This window comes from Meleagris gallopavo, chromosome Z (assembly GCF_905368555.1).
Source record: "Meleagris gallopavo chromosome Z, MGAL_WU_HG_1.1, whole genome shotgun sequence".
NCBI classification, from domain to species: Eukaryota; Metazoa; Chordata; class Aves; order Galliformes; family Phasianidae; genus Meleagris; species Meleagris gallopavo.
In genome coordinates, this window is record NC_139435.1 from 52,051,354 (window position 1) to 52,079,263 (window position 27,910).

The 27,910-nt window shown below is 37.7% G+C and overlaps 1 protein-coding gene across 2 annotated transcripts; it reads right to left on the minus strand.

The window, feature by feature from the left end:
- Positions 1-1,053: 1,053 nt before the first annotated feature.
- On the minus strand, positions 1,054-27,910 carry PRRC1 (proline rich coiled-coil 1). 2 transcript variants are annotated; one of them, XM_085213225.1, is made up of 9 exons: positions 27,772-27,910; positions 20,930-21,046; positions 17,691-18,074; positions 16,328-16,491; positions 13,866-13,968; positions 8,863-9,026; positions 7,721-7,824; positions 5,183-5,285; positions 1,054-2,433 (listed from the first exon to the last, which is right to left on the minus strand). In XM_085213225.1, exons 2-9 carry the CDS (start codon positions 21,024-21,026, stop codon positions 2,224-2,226), a joined length of 1,329 nt encoding a protein of 442 aa, XP_085069351.1. In that variant the 5' UTR covers positions 21,027-21,046; positions 27,772-27,910; the 3' UTR covers positions 1,054-2,223. The 2 variants fall into 2 exon arrangements, with proteins under 2 accessions (XP_085069351.1, XP_085069352.1); XM_085213226.1 differs by lacking the exon at positions 27,772-27,910 and adding an exon at positions 27,502-27,640.

A 27,910-nucleotide genomic window follows, 5' to 3' on the forward strand; every position in this document is an offset into this window, starting at 1 on the left:
TACATTCACTCTTCTCATCCACATCACTGATAAAAATGTTAAACAAAATTGTTCCAAGACCATTCCTGGGGAACACCACTGGTAACCAACCAACTCAAACTCTATTCACAATTCTTTGGGCCTGGTCATCCAGCCAGTTCCTCACCAGCTGAACCGTACACTTTACCAAGCCATAAGCAGCCAGTACCTCCAGGAGAATACTGTGGGAAATAGCATCAAACATTTAAACAAAATACAGGTAGACAACATAGCCTTTCCCTCATCTACTGAGCAGGTAACCTTGTCATAGATGGGCATCAGGTTAGCTAAGCAGGACTCGCCTTCACAGATCCACACTGGCTGCATCTAATTATTCAACTCTCCCATATGTTCTGTATGGTTATTACTGAAGGTGATCTGCTCCATTACCTTCTCTGGAATAGAGGTCATACTGACAGGCCTGCAATTCCCTGGATCTGATCTTTCTTCCTCCCATTTGCTAATCTCCATCAATTGGGACAGCTCTAGTTAGTCAAGGACTGATGGTAAATAATTAAGGATGTCTTGGCGACCTGTGCTACCAGTTACTTCAGTACCCTTGGATGGATCCCATAGCTCCTCAGGACTTGTGGATGTAGTTCATTTACAGTTTCCCACTGGAATATAGGAGCTTTGCTTCATTCTTGATATAAATCAGAAGTCTATGTACCCTCATTTTATCTTATGATACTAGGAAGTCCTCCCAGTGAGTGATCTCACAACCTCAAGAATCATTTTCTGGTCTTGCTTTTTTATTTGTTGTGACATTCTTCTTTATTTTTTTTTTTCTTTCAGACACGGTGGTCATCAGCAACATCAAAAAAACAATCACCTTTAAAATAGGTATAGTCCTCTAGGAAAATTTATTCAATTAATTTACTGAGTAAGCCAATTAAGGCAAAATATATTCTTTGGAATTAGACATGCTTGCACTGAGTACAAATATTAGCTGACTTAACAGTATATTGTGTATGAAAATGTCCTTTGAAAGCGTCTAAGAAAGGTAAAAGCAGAAGAATACAAGTTAAAAAACTGTTTAAGGCAAACAAAGTATTTGTTTATTCTTTGTTTCTTAAAAAAAGTATTATTAACAAAATATTTTCTTCACAATTACTTCAGTATTTCTGAATAAAGATTTCAGATTGTGTGAGCACGGATGGAAGATATTCTTAGCCATGGAAAAAAAAAAAATAATCAGACAAGACCAGAAACTTTTATAAAAAACAGCCCATGACAACAAGAATGCAATTAAGACTTACAAATGTATAGAAAATGCAGGATAGCAAAGCAAGTGATATACATCCCACCATTTTCTAGATCAAATTGTTGACAATTGTAATTTAATAGAGGAAACTAAATGATTACATATAAAATGTGAGGTTTGGAAATAGTGTAGTAAATTACGTTACTGAAATGCAATGCTGAAATAATTTCATGTGTATATGGTATCTGATCTAAAAGTCACAGAGGCAACAATAATCCTGTGCTTTAACTGGAGATGAATCGCATCTCTGCTACAGAAAAGCTAAACATAAAAGAAGAAAAAAAAAAGATGCAATTTGGAAAATTGTATTTCAAAAATTCATTTAGTCCAGACTTCAACCACCTGGGCATGGACTTGTGCTCTTCAGCAATTTACTGTTGCATGTTACTGGAACTACTCATCTACTCAGCTTCAGTCCTGAGAACTTAAGTACACCAAACCTCCGTGGTGTGAAGTGTACCACTTAAGCACAGGCCTTAAGGAAACATCTACAGAAGTTGCCTCCCTACATTGAAATGCACATACAACATACATATTATGCTGTCAACATGTTTATATTACTAACTTAAGAAAAGTAGCTAAACAACAATCCCCATCTTTACGAAAAGTTACCGAGTAACTAAAATATTAAACATCACACCAAATGCCTTTTAAGGTGACAAGTAATAGCACATTCCACTTTATAAACTGTTACGCTATTATCCTACTTATAAATATGTTTGTTCTGATTTCCTCTTTTATGAATTATATAGGAAATCACATAGTTATCAAAAATTGGAATTACTCATTTCCACTACTGGAAACTACCTTCAGTTCTCAAAAAGTAAAATACAGTTTACAAGTAGATTATAAATCTGTGCTGTATCCCCACTTAGAGTATGTAACTTTTACAATTCCAGGATTAAAACCAGTATTCTTTCTTATCATGGATCAATCTTCTTTCAAACGGTCCGAGGTGGCAAATGTTGTTTGTACATCCCTGCTAGAGCCTTGGCTGCGCTGTAGATCATCTGCCGGCGGGACATGCCAGTGAACACCACATGCCAATCAGTCCTGTTGACGTTCAGCAGATTCTTCTCAATCACTTCACCCACTGTCACCAACAGGCCCGACCATCTCAGATTGTAGTCCTGAGGCGTGAGGCTCTTAGCCTGTATAAGATTTTGACAAGTGGTTATTCAAGGAGCATGAAATCAGAACTTTTATTTCTATCTTCACCACTACCAACTTTCAGAAGAAGCCTTTTCACGTCAGCAGGATTACATGGCACATAAAAGAATATCAGAATCCACATTTCATACTGCCCCATAATTTAGAACACTAATCAGACTTCGTGAGATGTGTGCATCACAATCCAAATCTCATCTGAACAGTTCAAAGCTAAAATAACTTAAGAGCATAAAGAAATTCTGTCATTACTATTAAATAGTTTTCTTTTTTGAGGAAGCCAAGGTATGCAATCAATAAATTACATTTTTTTTTAAAAAAAGTAGCTGTTACCCTTCCAAGATGGTTAAATTGTCCCTTCAAAAGTGATAAGTAACAAGACACCTGAGTCTGGCAGAAAATAAGTACAGAGCTATACACGAGATCACCGAGGGAGCACATTCTGTAATTCCCTGATGCTGGATGCAGAAGAAAAACAGTGGTGTAAGCATCACCACATTTATCTCTTCTCATGCTCATCCCAGGCACCGACCTCTGGCCACTCTTGCATATAAAGATGAGTAGGCTTCCAGCCTCAGTAAGACACTTCTGAATATTACTTATTTCTTCACAGCATTGCACATGGCCAAATTCTTCATACAGGTTTTCTCTGACAAATAACCAAGTCATCCTGTTTCCACTGTATGTACAGCAGACCAAAGTTCATTTACTGCCTTGTAAAATAACAGCATATGTAAGTCTGTAAGAATGTCCAGCCTGCTCCAATACGGAAATAATCTGTTACCAAAAGGTACACAAGAGGCAGACTCCTCTGAAAGGGAAAAGTAAATTCAATACTTGTTCTAATTAGTCAGAACATACTGTCAGTAAAAAGTAAATGATCTACCTGGAAGTAGGGAATGAATATCTAATTACACTATCTCCATTATGGTCCACATAATAGTCTAACTCTGAAAAGTTACATTCTACATAGATGCTTTTATCACTATTCCCTTTACATAAAAGAATAAAACACTCTATCAGTGAAAATTATGAGGAATGTAACTGCTTTTCTCATTTCAAATATTTAAATTTTTTGTACTGTGAAAAACAAACATTTATCATCTAAAGCATGTTTCTCCTCTGTTCTTAGTCATAAACACAACTATTCTACAAAACAAAAGCAAATGTCAGCTTTGTGTTCTATGTTAAAAAACTGCTTAGTTCGTATCAATGATTTGTAGACTTGTGACAATTTATGCAGTAACTTCACACAGCTGTGCTTATTTTCAGATAGGCAAATGCAACTTCACTGAGGGAAGTGAGCACTAATTAGTAATTTTTCTGAAGATTCACGTCTAAACCCCTTCTGAGAATACTGTGGAAAAAATAGAGCAGTATTTCTTCTCCTGCTATTCATCAGCTTTTCATAGTTCTAACATCTCTAAAAAATAAGAACTAAAACAATCAAATAAATGATCACTCTACTGGAATTGGTATTACCAAACAAACAAAAAAGAACGGCTATTTGTTTTCTCGAAACAACTCCCCATGAATCAAACACTGAACAGGTGTGGGTTTTTTGTTTTGTTTTTTTTTTAATTCTTTACAGAACCAGGAAAAATAAATTTCAGAACAAATGTATGGCTCATATCTGTCAGGCAACATGTAGTTGGCAAAGTTTGGAGTAATTCCTAGTGCAAGTCCAGGAAATGTAAGCTATCTCATGAAAAAATACAACTGGTGGTATTTAAGAATTACATAGTCCTAGCTGATTTTCAATAGGATGAAACAATTTTTCCAAGATTTCCATCTTTATATTTCAAAAAATTCAAGCCTTTGTCAGAATAGCACAGTCAAAACAGGATATCTGACTTGCTTTTTAGGTATGAGTCTGTTTGTTCACAGTGTCATCAAGCTCGTGCCCAGTTCTAGAGAGGTATCTACTAGGAATGAGTTGTAGGAACACTATCCAATACGGTATGCTATCAGTTTGCTGGTAATAAACCACCTAGAACCTAGGTATTATGGACACTTATGAAAAGCTGAGTGATCTCAGCTCATCCCTAAATGGAACGTTAGCTATTTCACTGAGTTGATAAAACATGCCTGTGTCCACAGACACTTCACTATTGCATAATTTTGCTGAGATTAGATGAAACTCAAAAACTTATGCGAAGTTAAAAAAAAAAAAAAGGAAAGCACATCTTTGGATGGGTAAGAGCGCTTACCTAATGCACCTGGTGCACTTGTTTAGTGCATCATTTGAGCTGCAAAGCTTTCCCTTCTCACCTGAGGAAGTGAGAATATCCTTATTTTACCTATTTAAAGATTGGTAAGGTTTACTTTTAGTCACTGAGCCAGAGAGATGGAAATAGAACAATGATAAAATTATATTCCATTTTGGAGGGACTATTTCTTCTTGGATAATTTTTTTTTGCTATTATTTCCTATCAGTTAATTTCTTTTCAGAATTCTTTTTGATTAATAGAAGAGTAAAACTAATACTTCCATATGCCAAATAATGCAGAATGAGACTCTCAAACAAAGCTTACTTTGCCACAAAAGATGAAACACTTCAGGTAGTACAAACACATGACTTAGAAGCATGTTTTATTTTCATTTCATAAACTGAAAGATTCAAGTGGAGCAACAGTAAGAACTGACATCATAAAGGTGATTAAAATTGAAGTCTTATGTCTAAACTGTGAATCTACCATTGGTTAAAAAAAAAAAATATATCTGAAAACTCACTTGCTGAACATACTGTAGAGGAACTGGTGTTGCCTGGGTAAAAGCTTCCAGATGAATTCCATGAACCGGGTCCTCAATAATCAGACATCCAATGTCAAACCACCTGCAATAGCATGCAAGTTATTTCACATTTGAGTACTGAAAATCACTGTTTAAAAGCATGTTAATACTCAAATTACAACTCAGCTATTTAAGAAAATCTACTATACAGGTATTTGTAATAAAGTTTCATTAAGATTTAATTTTAAAGTAAAATTAGTATAAATCATTTTTATTCATTTGTAATTACAATCCATCTGTGTAGATGGAAAATACTTAAGAAAACTAGAAAGTAGGAATGCAAGTTATATGATTTTGGACATTTTTGACACAGTCCTTGCAAGTCCTCATTAATTTAACCTTCCCTAACAATTAAAAACCTGATTTCTCACTCACGATGCGTATTTAGAACAATGTTCTGATATCTAACCTTACTATAAACATTTATGTTATTTAGTCCTAGGAACAGTTTGGCATCACTCTGAAAAAAGTGGTAGTGGTTACTGAAGCAGTACCCAAAATGTTTCTGTATCTAGCTTGCAAAACAGTAAATCTTTTCTCCCTATTGACAAACTGACAACACTGATAAGATCCAAACAAAACTAAGAGGAATGCATCAATGACTCACTGAATACAATTCCCAAAACAGTTGGACAGTTGAGATGCCAGAGGAGAAACACTCCAGGAAAAGCAAAAACACAAAAGCATTGCCAAGAATCACAGAAGATTTAGAAAGCAAAATACTGCAGTCACTGTTTTATGTATATGTCCTTATGTGTAAATTGTATTTTGTATTTTATCTTCTAAAGAGTGGGAAGCAATAATCTTGCTCTTCTGAATAGACACACAAGACTCCAATTTTAAGAAATGACTGGCAGTCACAATAGCTTAATGTCAGAACAAGAGTGTAGTGGAGCAAATGAGGAAGAAATGGTTCACTTCCACCCTCTTTTATAGGGGGAAACAGCAACTGAATGCACTTCTGATAGAGCACTACTCCTACTTGCAACTACGAAAGACAGTTGAGACAGCTTCATTGTTAAAAATAAATTGTTCCCAATTTATAAAGTAGTTTGAATCTGAAGGGAAACACAACAGAAAAAGAACACTGCAATATTTTCTGCAAATAGTATCCAGCATATGGAAGGGAAGTGATATCTTTCTGCTCTCTCAATGACAATTGAGAACTGGATCATTACTTGGAAATATCTCTTTCATTCACATATGCCTAAGTATGAAAAGGATATCAGCAAAATACAAACCAGATCCCTCATACTGGAACTGTAACGCCACAATGCCCACTTCAGAAACATTATTAATCAATTATTATCATTATGACCTATCATTTAACTGTAGAAAAAATAGGGTCAAAATAGTTCAAATGTTTTTCATAACACTGTGCAAGGAAACTTTCAAGATCACCTGTTCAATAAGAATTAAAGCATGCGTTATGTTCTTCTTTGTTTCTACTGTAACTGATATTGAAGACTAAGATGTTTGTGTGGCCTCTAAAGCGTGGGCAGAAAAGCTAGCATTCCTTTCAATTACTTGCAGTCCTAAGCCAGCTCACTCACGCTGACTACTTTAAGAACAAATAAAAAATATCTGAATTTTTATGAATTAGTAAATTCATAGGAAAAGAACAGCAATTATTTTGAAAAAGAAATCTGGTTGTCAGAGTTACTCCTTTGTGTATGTGATAAAACATCTCAATTGGACTAGATGGAAGTGAACACGAAACCAAAAAGAAAACGCTTTCTACTCCAGAAAATTCACCATCAATCTTCCACTAAGGATACCAAATGGAACTTTAAAAATGAAGCAAGAGCAGAGAATATTGAAAACAAATGAATCAAGACTCATCACTTGAAGAAAAATGCAAAGATGGAAAAAGAAAAAAACAAAACAAACAAACAAACAAAAAAACACATTTAATGTTTTGGAAGCTAATTATAAAACTATTAAAAAATGTCTGTCAAGAAGAATATGAAATTCAGGTTACAATATACTTGAAAGCACAATATTTATGTTTGTGGGAAAAAAAAAAAAAAAATCACAGTAGACCGTAGATTCTGACTGAAAGGAAAATGGTAATCTAGCATCTGAAAAAGTCATATTACTGCAAATGCCAGAACACCTCCAAATATGCTTCTGAATAAAATACAATTTCAGAGAAAGAGAGGAGAGATCACTCACAAAAGTGAGCAAGCTATTAGCCAAATTCCAGGTTTTACAACAGCTAGTTAATTTTGTCAGCTCAGTACTTACAGTATGGAAGAAATAGACAAGGATTTTGTCTATTCAGCTCTCAAAATGTATGGAAAAAAAGCTGAACACCACCAGCAAAATAAAGTCTGACACAGCAGTACTGAACACAGAATCTCTCCTGTCTTCTGCTGAGAAAGGTACTACTACTAACTCCTCACAGGCCCTTGCAAGTCTATAAAGAGCATTCTACTTTCTTTTCTCCTCTCATAGGAATACATTTAAAGTTCTCACTTGTCAGGAAGTAATTCCTCAATGAAGCTTTCCACTGACACAGCAGGCTGTTTTTCATGTATTACTCCCGTCCGACGCAAGCTGTCTATCCTTTCTTGGGCTCCCTGAAAAGCAACAGTCATCTTCAGAAAAAAAAAGCACAGCATAATACTTGCAGACAAATGCAAAGAAGAACAACTGAATGTATTTTTCAAGTTAAAATATGAGAGATGTTTGGAAAAATAAAATAGCATTAAAAAAATAAATTCAGAATGGAACCCCCAACAGTTAAAAAAGTTACAAGACTCATTAAATTTGTTATTTTTTCATGAAAAAGATCTACATTAGCTTTGGAATTCTTTGCATGCTGTAACTGTAACAAGTTTCACTACTAGTTAAAGTATAAACATGTATTCCTGTTACTCTCACTGCCACTTCTGCAGCATAAGATTTGTCTTTTTTGAATCCTTTATCAAGACTGTAAGACTAAAGGAGAACCTGTTATCAAGCCTGTTATCACTCTGAGCTGTAATGAAAATACTACCATTACACAGCAGTAGACAAATAAGTAGAGAAAACATACGGCTTAGCACTGTTGTGACCACTGCCACATCAGTTAGAGAGAGGACTTCATTATTAATAAGTGAACAATTTTCTTATATTTAAGAAACAGAATGCTAACTAGTTTTTTGCAGCACTTTTGTTTATTGGTCAGCAGGTGTTCCACCTATACACCTTACATATATTTATATTCTGGATATTTTCAAATCTCATGAAACACTCTTTGCTAACCCTTTTTGCACAGTGAATTCTCATTTTTTAAGGATTATTGTTCTTAATTATCTTTATTATTATCTGTTTGGGCAGATTCCTGTGATGTGAATCAAGCTATCTTTCATCTGCTGAATTAAGAGGGAGGCAGTCAATGAAATTATAAGTAGGTTGACAAAACTATTCTTCATCTGCTGTAAATGTATTTACAGTAAGAAATTAGAACTTGTTTCAGCAAGCCACTTCACAAAATCCAACTATAACAAATAGCAAAAGTTTGCTTACCTAACAAGTTGATCTCCCTTTACGGAAAGTCAGATTCCTTAAGGTAAATGTTTTTACAATCTCTCTTTTCATTGGAGGTACTTCAGCATTATTACGTATTAACTTACTTTTAAACCTGCAGCATAGCCCACAGGTTGGGGTGCGATGTTAGACTGTGCGGCCTCTCCAGTAACAACAGCCATCCCAAAGACTTCCTGAAAGGCATCTCTAATTGCTGCAACTTTTACTTCCTTATTAGAAGTAACCACTATGTCCAGTTCTCCACCAGTTTCTTTAAAAAAAAGAAAAAAACAAAAAAACAAAACACATTTAGTGTACATATGTATTTCTCTACATTCAGATTAAAGCTAGTTCAAATATATCTCACATCTGAGCGTATGCTTCACTTGGTATTGTCATTATCATGCATCACAGAGAAGTTCTTTCATGAAGCAGACGTAAATTAGGAAGAGTTAGATGATGAGCTAAGAGATTTATAGGTTAAAAAACAAACAAAAAAAACAATAGGAACTTAGAGATGTTCAGTACCTGGAAGAGAACCTTCAATGACAGCTAATGGATTTAGGAGAATACCTCAAAACGTTCATTTCTAAGGATGTTTGTCATTTTGGGAAGCAGTAAGAAATGTTGGTGTGATATAGAAATTCGTTCTTACAAAAGCAACCAAGAACACAGATTCAGTTAATAGAATCCAGTGAACAATTGTCAAATTTTGTAAACTTTTAAATAAATGATCACATTACTTCCTACTAGTGTTTGGACTGCAAATTGTAATGTTTTCCTGTTGCTCACCTTCCTCCCCACAACTTTGTATCATTTTTAGGTATTAAACATCCATGAATCCAAGAAATTGTTAATACTTCTAAAGAATTTCCATATGAAAAAAATGAGTTCCATAAAGTTTCACTAAGCTTTTTTTTAAACAATAAAACAAAACCACTTCATGAATTAAAAGAAATCTAGGAATATTTCTAAAGACTCATGAATTCAGTTGTACTTCAGAGCTGTCTGTCACAGCTACATAATTTTTACTGTCAAACTTAATACATGCAAAAATATCTCAGAAAACTTATCTCTGCTTTAACCAGGATTCTTAAAAATAGCTTGAACTTTTTTCAAACATGGTATATGTCAGTGTAAGTAAACTGTATCAGCAAGCTTAGGGGACGAGATAAACTCATGGTCAGTATGTCCACATGCATTAAAAGTAACAGGTCAGGACATGCCTTTTTTCATCTTTAGTCCATTGGCTGTGAATGATAATTGAGCCCAAAGGGAACAGACTACAGTGAGTCACCAGCTCTGTAGCTATTTATTAAATAGCACTTCCTGTAGTTTCTGCTAAAACAGAATATTGGGCTAGATGAACCACTGGTCTGACACAAATGCTCCGGGGACTGGGGAATCTCTCTCACAAGGAAAGGCTGAACAAGCAGTGACTCTTCAGCATGGAGAAGACAAGGCTCACAGGACACCTCATTGACGTATACATATAAATGACACAAAGGTACAACGGTGACAGAGTGAGGCTCTTTTCATAGGTGTTCAGCGCCAGGACAAGACAGTGGGCACAAACTGAAACATTAGTGGTTCCTCCTGAACATCAGCAAATTTTTGTCAATGTGTGGGTGGGCACTTGCACAGGTTACCCAGAGAGGTCGTGGAGCCTCCCTCTTTGGGTACCTTCAAAACCTATTGAGACACAGTTCTTGGCACATGGTTCTAATGGTCCCTTTTTGAGCTGAGGGGTTGGACAAAAAGACCTCAAGAAGTTTCTTCCAACCTAAAACAATCTATGATTTTATCATCCAAGGGTGCAGTTTTTCAACAAGGGCAGCAAATTAATAAAGAAACGGACTTTTAACTTGTCATTACCAAGATCCTGTGACTGAACAAAACCCAGTTAAACTACACCTGAAAGAAAAAAAGAGCAAAGCCCAGTGGTTTTGCTAAACACTGAATTCGACCTCATTACATCTGCTGATGGGTCTGCAGTCTTTATCTCAAGCTAAGAAAAAAATCCTAACTCCACATCCCCCCTCCAAAGGAAAAAAAAAAAAAAAAAAAAAAAAAAAAGCTTGAAGCCTAAATTTCAAAGAAAAGAAGAAAAGAACATTTTATTCTTTGGCTCATATTACTCAGTAGACTCTGATTACAGGAAATATCTTCTTTTAATGAAGAACTTGCCAGAAGTGTCAGAATAATAGTAAAACATATGTAAGTTCTTTTTAGGGTTTGTTGGTAGCTTTCTTGTTTTTTTTACATATCCGTTAATTTACTGGATGGAATTGTATGTACGTATCATTGAATTCTGGAGCAGTTATTCTAAGCACGGAAAAACAATGACAGTAAATATATAAATTAAGGAATCTATTTTTTCACTGATTTCTTCTTCACAGAGATCAAGCTCAGTAAATGTGCTTTTGCTGAAATTCATCCTGTTTGCAAGCTCCTGGGATAGAAAATCTGCTGATGAGATTTTAAGGCAACAACTGAAAACTATCCCATAACATATCTAATAAACTACTGCAGACTAGCTTAGGAATAGTAACTACGACTCATGCTCGTGTTCCACACAAGTATAGATTATGTTCATCACATATAAAAGTATATCCTTGTTCAACACAGATACTACAGAAAAAAAGGAACGATATTACAGCATTAAATGAAATGAATGACTCTGTCATGCGTAACAATAATACAAAAATATGAAAACCCAAAATGTCAGAATTTCATTTATTCAAGAATTTCATTCAGTGTAAGAATTGATTCAGAGACAGAACTGCCACATCAAGTTAAACTAAAGTTCCTGTACAGGCAATTGCATTGCATCTTTCGTGCTATAAACTATCAGTTCCACAGAAAATTTAAGATTCCTTGTCCTTTTTTGTCATAAAAATAATGATTTTTATGCTTATAATGTGACAAAACACTTACTATACAGACAGAAAATTTCCATTCCACGTGCTCGCCTTAGACTGAGATATTTACAATGAACCAGTGAAATAGTTCTGCCATTTTCCAGATTACCGGAGTAGCATTTGTGCACGTGAAAATATTCTTTTTACTACCTCATCGAGAGGCATTAGTACTTCCAGACTTTGGCACAAGGAATCTGAAATTACTTGAAATTGCAGCAATGGAGTGAGAGCAGAGAGGATGGGACCTCTTGCTGTTGAGGGCAAGACTTCCACTATTCCGAAGTTTTACAAAGTTTACAAATCTCTGTCCTAAGTCCATAAAGTACAATTACAAAATAAATGCAGTATAGCAATGATCAAGATTTACACAGCTACTTTCCTTTCCAGCATCCAGAGAACTTTGAGATAACTGCTGAACTTGCTTACTCTGAGTCTTAGAAGCAAAATGTATTATTAAAATGACTTCCTTCTCTGCATACTGCTGCTCTGCCCAATGAATACAGTGTCAAAGTACAAAAATGTCAGTGCATTCTGACAGATCTCACTAGTGAGCTGCTGGGATGTATTCACTTAGATTTAAGATCATAGAATCACAGAATGGCCTGGGTTGAAAAGGACCACAATGATCATCTAGTTTCAACCCCCCTGCTATGTGCAGGGCTGCCAACCACCAGACCAAGCTGCCCAGAGCCACATCCAGCCTGGCCTTGAATGCCTCCAGGGATGGGGCATCCACAACCTCCTTGGGCAACCATTCCTCCTTGTCCTATCACTATCCACCCTTGAAAACAGCCATTCCCCCTCCTGTTTATAAGCTCCCTTCAAGTACTGGAAGGCCACAAAGAGGTATCCCCAGAACATTCTCCAAGATATCAATCCCAGTTCCCTCAGCCTTTCCTCATAGGAGAGGTATTCTGATCATCTTAGTGGCCCTCCTCTGGACCCACTCCAAGAGCTCCACATCCTTCCTGTACTGGGGCCCCAGGCCTGGACGCAGTGCTCCAGATGGGGCCTCACAGGAGCCGAGTAGAGGGGGACAATCACCTCCCTCTCCCTGCTGGCCACCCCTTTTTCAACTCAGCCCAGAACACTGCTGGCCTTCTGGGCTGCACGCGCACACTGCTGGCTCATGCCCAGCTTCTCGTCCACCAGGACCCCCAAGTCCTTCTCTGCTGGTGCTCTCAAGGAGATCATCCCTCAGTCTGAATAAATACCTGGGATTACCCTGACCCAAGTGCAGCACCCTGCACTTGGCCTTATTGAATCTCATTAGGTTTCCATGGGTCCACTTCTCCAGCCTGTCCAGGTCTCTCTGGATGAAAAAAAAAATACAACCCACCATCCTGGACAAATTATGTCTTCACTTCTGTATTTTAATGAAATAGAAATCTCACATCACTTACAGTCCACTGTAGAAAAAACAAAAATTGCAGAATACCACAAAGCCTCCTAGCAATTTTCAAATTTCATTTGAAATATTGTGCTTTTCCTTCCAGGCTCGGCACTCACAAATGCTCCACACTTCACTGAACTGTTTTTAAAAATTTTAACTTTCCTACTCATTTGATTCACTTTAAATTTGCTACATTTCCTAAAACAAATAAAAAGCACGTAAATAAATATATAAAAATAAAAAATAATGCTGGTGAAACACGTCAAAACTGGAAGAAAGTCTCTACAGTCATATAAATACCTTTATTTTACCCCTCTGAGTCTGCCAATCTTTTGACTTGTTTTAATTTTAATGTGCAATTTTACAAAAAATTAAAATAGACAATCCAATAAGATTAATACACATAATACACTTTAATTTAAACTTCATAACACTTAAATAGAGACACAGTGGGAAAAAAAAGTATGAAACAAAGAGATTATACAGAAGACCTCGTCACTGATTTTTTTTTTATTTATTATTTCCTCACCATTCACAATTTGTACTAAAAGGGGATTACTATGCCAGTAAATGAACTACAGTGAAATACTGAAGCCAAATGAACCCAAAGATACAAATAAAAGAAACCAATCTCCAGAGTAAGTGGCTCATTGGACAATATGCTTGAGAAATCAGTACGATATTCTGTCTTTGAAGTAGCATACTGCATACAGGAACTTCAAATGTGTAAGCAGCATGCTATTAAATTAACCTATTATTTACATACGTTATGTAATGGTTTGTCACAAATACTTACTGATGTACGGAACCATGCCAGGATCCAGTGTTGTGATCATGGACTCCACTGAATGTTTGGTTTTATCAAGAACAGACTTTACCATGGGATTCTCAGCTACACCCTACATTTAATCAGACAGATTTCCATGTTACAATTAAAAAACAAACAAACAACTCTCTTCAAGTCTTGTCTTGCCTTTTTCTTATCACATTTACCTTTTTTAATGACTAGCATATCTCACTCATCAGCATATAAATGCTACAGGAGAAGACTATCACTGCACAGCTCTTCGGGTACAACATACTCTTGATATAATCTTTACCATCCTCTTCTGCATTAATGCGTCTCTCAGATGACTTAAAAAGAAACATCTTCAACAGCAATAATGGGCAACACACTTGATCTAGTCCTGTTCTGGGACCAGAAGACCTGAACATTTAGTAAGGTTGTGGGTTCCCAAAGCTAACTACGGGCATGGTAAGCCCACACAGCTAGATTTAGATTGTGCTAGCTTAAGCCAAGTAGGTCTCTTTCCTACCCTTCCTAAAGACAATACAATCTATTTTTGAATAGTCCGTTACTAAAAAGTATTTCTAGGGCAATTAAGCTGAAAGCTTATTAATAGATTCTACACAATACTGGAAAAAATGCTCTGTACTCTCCAGCCAAATCATAGGTGGAGCTGTTGACAGACTTTGAAGATGATTAAATATAAATACATATGCTACCCTGTGTCTTGCAAGCAGTCTTAATGATTGCCTGCATCTCTTCACAAGTTTATTTAAAGCCAGGTATAATCACAGGATGAAAGAAAGACAGCAGTGCTGAGCAATTGACAGATAAAGCCCAAAAACCAATTTACTGAAACCTTTTATAAAATTTCTTTGGTAGACTGACTCTTTAAAGTGTAACACTTAAACTGCATATGATTACATTTCCTTCACTACAGGACAAGCATTACACATGGTAGCACTGTGTATGCATTCTTTTCGACAAGCGCTTGCTTAATACACATACACATATTTTTACTAGCTCTAGAATCAGAGAAGTTTTAATTATCCCTGAACAACAACTCCTTAGCGAGGCTTCTTTCCCATAGGTATGAATACTATTTCTTTGTTGCAGGCTTAACAGAGGGGGGGGGGAAAAAAAAAAAAAAAAAAAATCACAATCCTACATCTACTGAGATATTACAGAATGACTAATAATGATTAAGTTCCTCACATCTCACAGTGAAATAGTTCACTATTAAATTTATATGCTCTTCTCACCACTGAGCAGAACACTAAGTCTGGTTACAAAATTTGATAAAGAAAATTACACAATTACTCATGCTAGTATAATGAAAGTTTTGGAGCCAGAGCCCACAGTAATCACTTCCTTGTCAACGCACACAACCCCAGCAGCTTTTCCGAATGGTAGCATCCATCTGTTAGCATCTTGTGATTTCTCATTTACCCATAGGATGCCTTCAAGGACAAGACCAGTACTATTCCTCCTTCAGTTCTCTCACAGTTTGAAAGCTTGAATGTTGTTTTAAAAAGAACTGAGGGAATGCTATGAGATCCTCAGAAACATTTGTAGTAACAAGTTTCAGGTCTGAAGTCAAGCAGTTCTTCTCCAAATACTTCCAGCTTAGCTGCCTAATAATTATAATATACAGTCCTTGCAGATTGTCAAGTTCCTGAAAAGCTGGAATTGTTTTTCCACCTGAGCAGACTGGTCTATCACAAAGCAGGGACAAATAATCTACATTTTTCTATCAATGTAGAACACAAAGTTGTTACAACACTGTGAACTATAATAAAATTAGATTTGGAATTTCTATCAAGTCGATGATAAGTCAACAGAAATCCAAATGGAGAATATTCCATACTGGCAGACTGCAAATACAAATCTATTGAAAATTCAGGTACTAACTGCCTCAATTGCTCAACCAGACAAGTACTCAAGATGTGTGGTGTAGTGATTACATTAGTATCAAACTTTGTTTCTGATACACTATATGCAACCAATCTTGGAACTTATCTGTAAGACTGCCATCTTAGACAGATTCAGGGAAATGAAATAGTCTCATTCTATTTCAATCCAACAATCTGTCAATTTTAGATTCTTTTAAGCATTATCTAATTTGAAGGAAATCTGTAAGAAAAGCAAATGATATGTTATAAACACCTGAGATAAAAAAAGCATAATAAAGTTAAGACTATTTACAGAATAGAAATAAGATAATTGCTGTAACTATAATGCTCATTCTTTAGCAGGGAATCCAGGATGTATTTCTGCAGTCATTACTTATTAGCCTCCCAGATTCCATCTGATCTTTAGAAAACAAGAGTGCTAACACACTGAGAACATTATGGCTTAATCAGAATTAACAATTCCTCATTCTCTGACCTACATACATCTTACTACAGTCAGTAAGAAGTCACAACTCCTTGTGAAGGGTAACAAATAAATAATAAAAAAAAAAAAAGTACCTTTATAAACCCCCACAGACCTCCAGCAGGTGCTCCACTCTGGGCAGTAGACACTCTAGGGTCTTCATGCTCCTCAGGAAAAGTGATTGCAGAACCACTTCCTGTTCCAGAAGCCAAAGGTGATGAGAAAGATGCTTGTTGAGTAATAGGATCTGCCAAAACACCTAGTAAGACGGAGAAATAAAACATAAATGTTCATTTATGTTGCTGTACTAAATTTGTTAAAATGCAGCAGCTTGCATTGTTTAATAGGAAATTGAGCAGGAAGAAGAAAAGAATACTGGGCAGATTTGCTTCATTTCTTGAGGGTCCCAGAACAATTCTGCTTGTTAAAGGTTAGCAGATATAACCACTGTAAACAAGTTCAACAATGTCTACCAATAGAACTGAGAATGCCTGTACATTACGTGTAAAATTAAACAATGGTTTTTTTCTTAGCAGGTTAGTTTAATAGTGGTGCTTTTTATTGTACTCAGATATTCATTAGAAGCCCTCTCCAGAGGAAAAAGAGAAATGGGTGTTGCTCTTTGAACAAAGAGACAGGAATGTTCTCATACATAATAAAAAGAGGTAGGAAAATTTCTAACCCTGCACACTGGAAAACGGTAGCAATAGAAAAAGGAGCAAATAACCAAAAATCTTTACATATTTTAAAGAAGACAAAAGAAAAACAATAGAAAAACTCAGCATTTTCCAACACAAGAAATCAAGAGTTATTTTTATCTTACATTGCCCAAATGAGAGGTCTTTTTAAACATTTTCCTAATACAAACCACTTAAAAGAGATATCGACCAGCAACAGTAAAACCATGGCCTGATAGCCAACAGCCAACTTTCCATTCCACTAGCAAAGATGACATCAGTTCAGCAACTACAGCAACCATTTGCATGCAAGATGTTTATTTTTAGCTGTCCTAATGTGATTTAGTGGCTGGAAACAAGAAAACAGAAGCTGATCTCATGGGAAGAGAAGTTTACTATACATACATTATATATGAGATTACAGCCTGAGATACTGCTATAATGGCTGAAATTGATTCTCTGTTCACGTTCAGCTGGACTTTCCCGTTCGAGTTAACAAAAACCACAGCTCTCAAAAAATGGTTTTTCTGGAAGTTTAGATGCTAGCAGAACTCAGCAAAAGGGAACTCTGTTCCAGGCCATGTCTGTGTTCTAAAGGCTACTCTCTCTTCCGCCACATGCAGCTACATTAATTAAATGCACCTGGAATACTAAGAATTTGAACTTGTAGACTCTGGCAGAGTGGTGGAAAAAAACACCCAAGAGATCCCTCATTCTGTCTCATCAATATAAAAGCATACAAACAAAAAGGTAAAAAAAAAAAAAAAAAAAAAAAAGTTACCTGTGACTGGAGGTGCAGAATATGAAGGCATCAGTGGGCTTTGTGGCGCTCGACCAGCATGACCTCTGGTAATATCATAGGTTGAAGACAGAGAAAATCCTGAAATGGGTGGACCAGTGGGAGGTACAGAAAGACCAGAACCAGTTGCAGAGCTTAATGGAGGAGGTGCAGAGAACTGGGGCAGAGAGGTACTAAAAGCTGAAGAGGTAACAGGAGCTGGGGCAGGAGCCAGAGGTGGAGCAATAGTAGAAACTGCTGCAGAAGGCACGAATGAAGGTGTAGCTGAAGTCATTATATGAGGAGGAAGTGGAGCCACTGCAGCTGGCAAAGGTGGAGAGTATGCTGGAGATGATATGCTTGGTGTAGCAAGTGGACTGGATAAAGCTAGGAGAGAGAAGAAGAAAAAAAGCATTTAGAAATATTAAGCCTTAACCTAACTGATTGAGTTACAGAGTTGGTTAGGTTTTTACAAGCAAGTTTTGAAATAGTCTGCTTTTTGCCCTTCCAAGGAAATTTTAGTTCTGCCTAAATTTGCAAAAAAACATTGACTTCAATCAATTCTTAGTGGCAGTATTATGTAAGCCATGTAGCTCTGCATTACTCTTTGCCTTAAGCTAGAAAGATGAGCTAGCATTTGCCTACTGAATTAACAGATGCTGAAGGCTGCCTCAGAAATTTATAGCTAGCACCGTTCTTTCTGAAATGTAATATCACTCATCTAAATACTATCAGTATGTACAGTCATTGGGCACACACACAGTTGGTTTGGGTAGAAAGGGACCTGCGGGGTCATTCATTTTCAAAGCCCCTACCACTAGACCAACCTGCTCAAGTCCCATCCAACCTGGCTTGGAACAACTCCAGATTAGGGCATTTACAGCTCCTCTGAGCAATCTGTTCCAATGCCTCACCACACTAAGTAAAGAATTTCCTCCTAAAAGCTAGCCTAAAACTCCCCTCTTTCAGCTAAAGCCATTACTCTTCTGGCTCATATCAGGCTGCCCTGATCCAGGCTGAAGACCTTATACTTGGACTTGTTCAATCTCATTTGGTTCACACAGGCCCACTTCGCAAGCCTGTGAAGGTCTCTCTGCACAACATCTTTTTCCTCCAACATACTGATCTCACCACTCAGTGTCACCCACAAACTTGCTGAGAGTGCACTCAATTCCATACTCCATGCATTAAAGACATTAAATAGCAGCAATCTCAATATTAACTCCTGTGTTAGACTCCTGACGACTGGATTCCACTTGGACATCAAGCCACTGACAGCAACTCTTTGAATGCAGTCACCCATCAATCCTTATCCACTGAGTGGTCCAGCTATCAAATCCGTGTCTGTTCATTTTAGAGACAAGGATGGGGACAGTATCCTATGCTTTCAATTCAAGCATTAATATACCACATAATATTATTTTTAATACTGAATTTTTAGTGAGAAAAATGTGACTGAATAAGCCTCACTATTATTTAAAATCTTGGTTTAACAATTTGCAATAAAGTGATTCAAAGGTCTGATCTCATGGTCAGTTTATTCTGACATGTGATTTTAGTATCTGTCATAGTTGGAAAAGCTGCTTCACAAAAATACACAGATCCACATGGAGGAAGCACATCACTCACTGTGCTTACTACATTAGGATACTCATTTTCCACTCCCATTCACCAATTACAAAAAGTTTTTTTTTTTTTTAAATTCAGCTTGTAAATTCATGCAAGTTAATAAGAAACAAACAGAATGTACAATAATGTTGAATTTTTAATATTCTAGCAAAAGGATTCAAAATCCACTCAAAATCCACAAACTGATTCTTTTGAAGATTTTTAAATAAGTTATCAAATTGTATAGACATGAGAGTTTGTATAGGCAATATACTTGTATTATTTTCAGCAAAAGCATTACATAATGATGGAAACATTTCCAAACAATCTTTTTTGAAAATATCTGCTAGGTAACAATGTGCTGGCACTATCATTACAGAACAGATCAGAAAATTTGTCTTTTTAGAAAAGAAAAATATGCAACTCAGAAAAAACTTCTTTACAGAAAGAGTTGTTAAGCACTGGAAGAGGCTCCCCAGAGAGCCTGTTTTTGCATTTCTGGTTCCCCTGCCAAAGAGGTGGATGAGTCACCATTCCTGAGTTGTTCAAGAAATGTTTAGATGTGATACTAAAGGACATGTGGTTTAGTGGGGTTATACTGGTGGTAGAAGATGGTTGGCCAACTTCTTCTTATATCTGACAAGTACTCTTATGTGGAGCAGAAGCATCAGCTCTGTTATTTCCTTGCTGCTCACTGACATTCACATAATTAACACTATCACCAATCTGTGATCTCTTCACTGGAATATTTCTAGGCCACATGTCCATTTTGTGAGGGTTCGTTTAGTTAAAACTGGATAATTCATAAATCCACTAACCCTAACACAGACAACACTGCAATACATGGAAAGTGACCAAGCAAGAGTGGTACTGTTCAAGCCCTCTGTGTTAGGGAACACCCACTCTTTCATCAGGACATCTCACGTACAACATGTCACTGACACACAGACCAATTGAGTGAGGGCTAAGGCAAATATTACTCATAAAGCTTGTTTTCTTACTTCACCAAATTGCAGGGACTGGAATGGATAAAAATATATACCAACAGAAGTTCTAATGATTTCTTCCCACAATGTAGTGAATTGCCTTACACCTCCATAGGGTAAACACACAGCACTTTGGAGGTCACTGTACAAACCAGAAGATGTACCAGAAAAAAAATGAAATATTTGGTATTCAGAACATGCTGTTCAGATTCTTGAAAAAAAAATCAGATATAATGCACACATGGCTTTGATTTCCACCTACAGTATTAAAAAAATGATTATCCAAGCTTACTACTATTCCCTACCAGAGTGTAAATTTGTTTTTTTAAACTCCTTTCTATATTGATATTCTAATTATGCACTGCAGCGTAAGTTACAATTTTTCTGTACTCATATCCTTAAAAACCGTAAGTGTACACATGTAACTTTATAAAAATATTTCAAGAACAAAAATACGTTTAAAATATTCTGTATGTCAAATATATGCCAGATAAGCAGACTTCCATGATTAAAAAATAATTTTAATTCTCCAAATTAGTTTGAAAAGCACTGTAATCATGCTGATTGTGACACAGCATTTTTGGATGAATTGCTGTACTTCAAAACACATGATTAAATGTGATTACGTTGCAGAATAAGTTTCTTTACCTAATGAGACAGGCGTAGCAGAGGCAACAGTAGATCCTGCTGTGCTTGGTGGGGGTGTACCAGGTGGAGTTGTCTCTATTCCGCTCTCTTCCATCATTTTCCTTCAGCTACAAATACCTGTCAGAAAAAAAAATTTAAAAAGCATACCTTCAGAAAGATGACAAAGATTTTTCAACTAAAATATGAGGGCCACAACACAGTGACTTATGTTATCCTACAGAGAGGATTCCAACTCTGAAGGGGGGGAAGGGGGAGAAACTAATCTCAAGCACACAATTGTCTCTCCTCTCCTATGCTTTATCCTTATTTTTAGCACTGTAATAAGTCAGATTCCAAGCCTCTTCCTAAAAATCTTACAATGCATGCTCAGTTACTATTTCTAATACACGCTGATAGCATTTAGATGAGTAAAACTACAAAAATAGTTAACAAATCAAATCCCTCATCCCGTTGTAAAAAAAAAAACCCTTAAACTATCAGGTAGCATTTTGCTGCATTACTGAGTGGTAGCAATTCAATCAAGGACTTGCTATTTTCAGAGCTAGCCACAGGAAAGGATGCAAAACATTACAAAGGGCAAGAGAGAGGACCAAAGCGTCTCCCGTTCTTTCAGAAGCAAACCACGACTAACCAAGAAGTTGTAGCCACCTCAGGTTTAGCACCTGAGCCAAAGCACTTGGTTAGACTCCATGAACAGTATTAGCATGGCTGCCAACAGCTAGGAGCCAGCCCAGAAGTTCCTGAGTCTGTGACTTAAAGTCTAGCAGTTTGCTAACCAGCAGTTTCCTCATTTGCATTAAAGAAAAACTTTACTCCTGACAGTAGCCAAGTGAAATCAAATGAAATTTACTTTAAATATGAACACAGTGAAATAGATCAGGCACAAAGAGTTATGAATACTACACTGAATAAGATTTCCAGTGCAGACAATTTCTGTAAAATCCAAATATCATACTATTCTGATAACAGTAGAGCCATAGAAAATCCAAAGTTGGAAAGGACCCATAAGAATCACTGAGTTCAATTCCTGACTCCACACAGCACCACCCAAAAATCAGACCATTTAAAGTCAGAAATGAAAGTAAATGAAAAAATGTGCTTGTATTTTGAAGGCCAAGTTACGTTGCAATTACTCTGTAGCTCCTTTGAATAAACTTGTGGATACAGTACTTCCGAAAAAGTAAAGCTATATGCTTATTAAAGAAAAAATAAATGGAGGTATAAAGCTACAGGAGAAGAAAAGGCAACAGTTAGAAAGCAGTACTTGCGTTGTTGCAGAGGCCCTGGTTCCTCCCAACCCTGGTAAGCTGCACAGCAGCAACTTACACCACTCTCTGAGATAAAATTTCCCAAGGAAATTTTAACAGAAGAAAAACCCTACATAAAGTAATTATATGTATGAAAATTTGAGACACTCGGGCATTTTACACAATATCCATTACGTGAGCAGCTACTGAGAAATGCCAGCTTATTCCCTTAACAATTTGTAGAGGAAAAGGATTAGGTAATGCGATTAAAAAAACTCATATATATAAAAAGAATTCCACTTGCAAAAATACATTTTTTCTCTCAAAGAAATAAGAACAAAATAGTTTTAAAAAATGAGAACAACAACTCTTTAAGCACTTAAAAGCCTCTCTTTAGGCAGGATGGGCAGGACAGTAATTGGTGGGGTCCAGGCTGTCTGTACAAAATTAGTACATCCGCCTTATCATCCTTTAGAAAGGAACTGCACCCAGCCTTCTGTTAAACTTCACAATGTAGAAGAGTTCATACTGATAAGATTCCGCCTTTTAATCAAGTTACATGAGTTTACATTCCCTCCTGTAAAAGCATTGCTGAAGTCATTCTTCTTCCAACTACCCACTGCAAAGCACGAAGGAATTTTCCACTGAGCAACTGATCACAGGCCAAAATCTCCTAGAAACATTTTGTTTTATCAATTCTCTGCTGATCCGCTGCTTAATTTCAGCTAATAACATAGTTCAATATTGTGGCCATGTACAGTGACTGAAAAGGTTCCAGGGAGCCTCTTTTCAAGAACTCCACACAGAACTTAAAGTTTTAATTCAAACAAACAAATAAAAATGCTGTTGTTTTCACATTTTCTCTCCTCATTTGTCCACCTCTGTGAGACAGCCAATGACCCACAAATGCAGCATGGCCAGCAGACAGCATGAGAGGGGAGTCCAGCCTGACAGCTGTAGGACTTGCTTCCCTACCTTGTGCTGTATGGTTCTGAGTACTCACTGCTAGGCATTGTCCTCAACAAGGTGGATGCCCTCTGAGCAATACCATCAGAAGCTCACTGCTGTTTCCCCTCTGCCTGTCCTCTGACCCAAGAACACACCACAGTCTTCTATGATTGGTTGGGTAGGAAGGCAAACAAACTCCTTAATTCTCACAGGTAGCACGCAAAAACAGCTGCCTGCAATATTTTGCTCCCCCCCCCCCCCCTCCCTCCCAATACTTCACTCTTTTCCTTCTCACCTTCTCAACCCTTTGCCAACCAGAGAACTCTGAAACCTAAATGCTCCCACAGTCTTTTTCTTGTGGCTCATCCATCTCCTCACATTTTCCATCTACTCCTGTTTCCTGAGTCCCTTCCGCCCCAAGATACTTTTCTGCACTTGTTTAAGCAGCCTCAAAGGGAAACAGAGCAAGATCCAGAGAACACAGGACTAAGAAGTCACATTACTATCTAACTCATTGTGAAGTTCTGACCTGGCAGCCTGCACAAACATCAGCTTTCTAAACACTGAGTTCTCAGCATAAGGCAGTAGCAGTTTGCATGTGCTGCATGAACTTTTTTTTTTTTGTCTTCTTTTAAATGGTTAAGAAGAAAAGACAGAAGAGAGCACGCAAAAGGTAAGGAAAGAAAAAAGTTGTAACAGATGTAATTGGGACGTAATAGCTCATCATGTCAAAAGAATCCACCATGGTATATAATTAAAACTGATTCTGCAGCACATACAGATTAGCACTTGAACATAAATGGCCTGCCTGAACACAGCTGTTTATCAGAAATCAGGAAGCAAGCAGTATGTAAGAGACATGGAAGAATGGAAACAAAAAAGAACAAGGAAACCAAAGATTTCAACATTTTTCAGTCCTCAACAAACTTTCCAGCGAGGGTTTCCAACTTCCCTCAAAGAAGATGAAGAATAAAAGCTCCAGAAATTCCAGAATTCTATAAATTCCAAAACTCCTTGTTACTGCTGAATGCAGAACTAGCCTGTGCTTAAATGATTTCTAAATAAACAAATAAATACTTTCTTTTAAAAAAGTATCAGTGTTTACACTCCAGGCCACAAACATAATTAACTGCCAAGAGCTCTCAAAAATTCAGTCTCATTTCTTAAAGATATAAATCTTTACAGAAAGCTACAGTGAGATTTTCTGCTTTTACAGACACATTTTTAAGATGCATCTAACTTCTTATGAAATGTTCATCACAGCCAGCTGTGCTGCACATCTGCAAGTTAGGCTGCTTAGACGAAAAACACACGCACATAATGTCAGCTTTACTAAATTGTTTGTTTCCTCTAGTGCTGCTTTTTGGTCAGCAAAGATTTTTCAAATAAAGCCACATAATGAAACAGAAGTAGATGGAAAAATTACTTAAAAAACCCAGCAAATAACAAAAACAAAAGAGACTTCTCCTTCTTGCAAACCAGAACACTTTGTACTAATGAACTAAAGAGACAAAGGAAAAATTCTGAAACAACCGAACTGAAATATGTACAAAGAGGCAAAAATTACATCAGTACTGCCATCTACTGATTTGTATGCAGAAGTTGACTGCAGAAATTTGATAGACTCACCACATATAAGAAAATCTTCATTTATACTTTTACAAAATCAAAAGAAGGGATGTAGGAAAAATAAATACAGTGAAAAAAAAGAAAACAACAACTTATTTGTACTGTGTGTACAACGTTCACTCATCCTTAAATTAACCCCTTTAAGAAGCTGCACGAATCATGTTGAGTTCCCAACACTTGCTTGGTTTAAAAAATATGGCCAGACCCAGAAGGCCACTCTGTAGCTGAGAAGTAACCATACTGATTCTCAACAGTCAGACCTCAGCCCTTAGGTGATTTCCCAAAGGCAAGGTCTGTATACAGGGATGGGAACAATGGACTCCACATCTGACTGAAAATTTTAACAGATCTCATGTTAAAAGCAGGAAGCCCTGCTTTCAATTTGATTTAGAGATTGAACAAGCAAGTTAATCTTTTTTTTTTTTTTTTTTTAAGTTTAAGTTTAATAGGAAGGAATTGCATTTATTTCAGTATTTTGCAATAATCTCAATGACACTACCATACTTCAAAACTGTTCTTCAGGTTATTACTCTAAAATACAGAAATTGACTATTAATGGTAAGATTACCTACAAATGGAGATAAGAAATTTCACATGGATAAGAAGACATTATCCAGAAATCAGACAGGCTTCAGAGTTTATGCTCGATCATATTTTCTGCCGTTCTTATTAACCCCTTCTTGCCTTTCAGTAGACACTCCTGCTAATAAATAAACTCAATATACTTAAGAGCCCGAAGGGGCAACATTGTTTTTTTCAAGCAGTCTGAAATGAAAAAAAAGTAGTTGGAGTACTGATCTCAAGTGCCATTAAACTTCTCATGTTTAAATCATAGTATGCGTATCTGTTTTACTTAAATGTGTGAAGCAGAGCAATGGTCACATACACCAGTGACAGCTACACACAAGATGGCAGCTTTCCAGAACAAGCAGCAGTTACTTATTTCATAGAGTCATAGAATTACAAGGTTGGAAAGGACCTACAAGATCATCTAGTCCAACCATCCTCCCATTGCCATTGCTACTATAAACCACTAAGCCATATCTCGTAGCTCCTCATCCAGACGCCTCTTGAACACTGCCAGGAATGGCGACTCCACCACCTCCCTGGGCAGCCATTCCAATGCCTCACCACCCTCTGAGAAAAAAAGTTCTTCCAGTCAGGAGCCATTCCCAAAGCAACCACCACTTCAATTAAATGTTACATCCCAGGTTGTGTCATAGACACAAAATTCGACTGAACACAGTAAGAGACCAAGGGGGACAGAAAAGCCTAAGAACTCATACAGGTTTGACAAAAAGATGTTAAAAACAAAAGGATCAAGATGTACACAAAAAAGGAAAACAATAAAGAAGGCGACATCCTACTGAAGATGAAGAGAAGCTGATCCCAATCAAAAATACACTGTTTGTGTTCTAAGTACATTAAGTATAAAACCTTCATTCAAAATATTCCTCGCATTGGTTTATTCTATGTTAGAAAGAGAGAAAAGGACATGGATAAAACTTCCTTCAGTGGCTGCAGGAAGATGCCAGAGGGCATACAAATCCTCACGGAAGCCAAAGGAAGGGCACGCAGGGATTGTGAGTCTAATCATCCAATATTAAATGATTGCCCTCAAGTCCAAAGTGAGGCACATAATGTGCAGGAAAAAAAAAAGTAAGAAGGAACAGAACTTTCCCACAGTTGTTTCATACTAATAACAAAAATAGTTGTAATCAAAACACCCACAATATTTTTCACTTAAAAAAAAAAAAAAAAGTTTTTACCAAGCCGAACCCAGACCTATCATAGCACCAAGACAGACTGAAATGCCAGGTGCGCTAGAAGGGCTTGTCCTATTGCTGATAGGGATATCATAGTCCACGTATAATGTTAAAAAAAAAAAAAAAAAAAAAAGGAAGTTTCACTGTAAGCAATATATAAATCATATAAGGCATTTTTACTTGTCTAAAAGCTTTCTAATCTTCTGAGAATTATTTTGTTCTCCACATTCTTAGTATACCGCTAATCCTTAGGATTTGTTCCATAACACATAAAATTTTGTCAAGTTTTTCTTTTTAAATATCACAAAGGCAGTATAGCTCCCAGGACCTCCGATTACTGTTGACCACAGTTAAGAGCTACTGATTCAATCAGCGTATACTATCACAGAATCACTAAGGTAAGGTTGGAAAAGACCTCTGAGATCACCGAATCCAACCAGCAACCTGTTCCCACCATGCCTACCAACCACGTTCCTCAGTGAGACATCTACACGGTTCTTCAACACCTCCAGGGATGGTGACTCTAGCACCTCCACGGGCAGCCCAATGCACTGTTACTCCTCCAGAGAAGCAACATTTCCTAATGTCCAGCCCAAACTCCTTCCAACTTAATGCCATTCCCACTGGTCCTATTGCTGTCAGCTGGGAGAAGACACCAACTCCCACCTTGACACTGCTTACTTTCAGGGAACTGTAGATATGACGAGATGCAATAGCTGCTGCACTTCCAGATGCTGGTTCGTTGAGCTCTTTTTGTGAGATAGTGAGCGTGAATCACTAAAATCAAGGACAATTCACTTCAACAGTGCCTCCAGCGTCTGAGCTGACACCACAGCACTGCCTGTCAAACAGAAGCCAGTCCTCGAGTGGAGGACGGTCAGTGCCCATGGTCACTGACCACCGGCACCGCGCGGGTCGCCCAGGTCGGAGCCGGGCACCCGGAACCCATGGAGGCATTCGGGCAGGGCAGCCGGTGACTCACCGCGCAGCACAACGCGCCAGCAGCAGCCAAGCGGAAACGTACGTCGTGCCGGCCCGGGCTGTTTGCCGCAGGGCTGCCTGGGGAACCCGCCCGGAGCGGGGGTGCCGCGGCCTCGGCCCGGAACCTCTATCCGCACTCACGCGCGGCGCGGCAGCGGCGCGGCCAAGGCGGACGGCTCGATCCCCCGCCGGCTTCTCCCGGCCCCGCCGGCTCCCACCTCCGCGTCCCCCGCGCCGGTCTCGGCCTCCCGCAGCGCCCCGATCCCCGCACCTGCCCCAGCCGCTTCGGGCCCACACCGCCGCAGTCGGACCGGCGAGCGAAGGCGGCGACGGCGGCGCTCCGGCCCCGCCGCCAGGCTCGGCCCGGCCCTCCGGCCACTCCCTCCCGCCGCCGGGCACGACGGGTGACG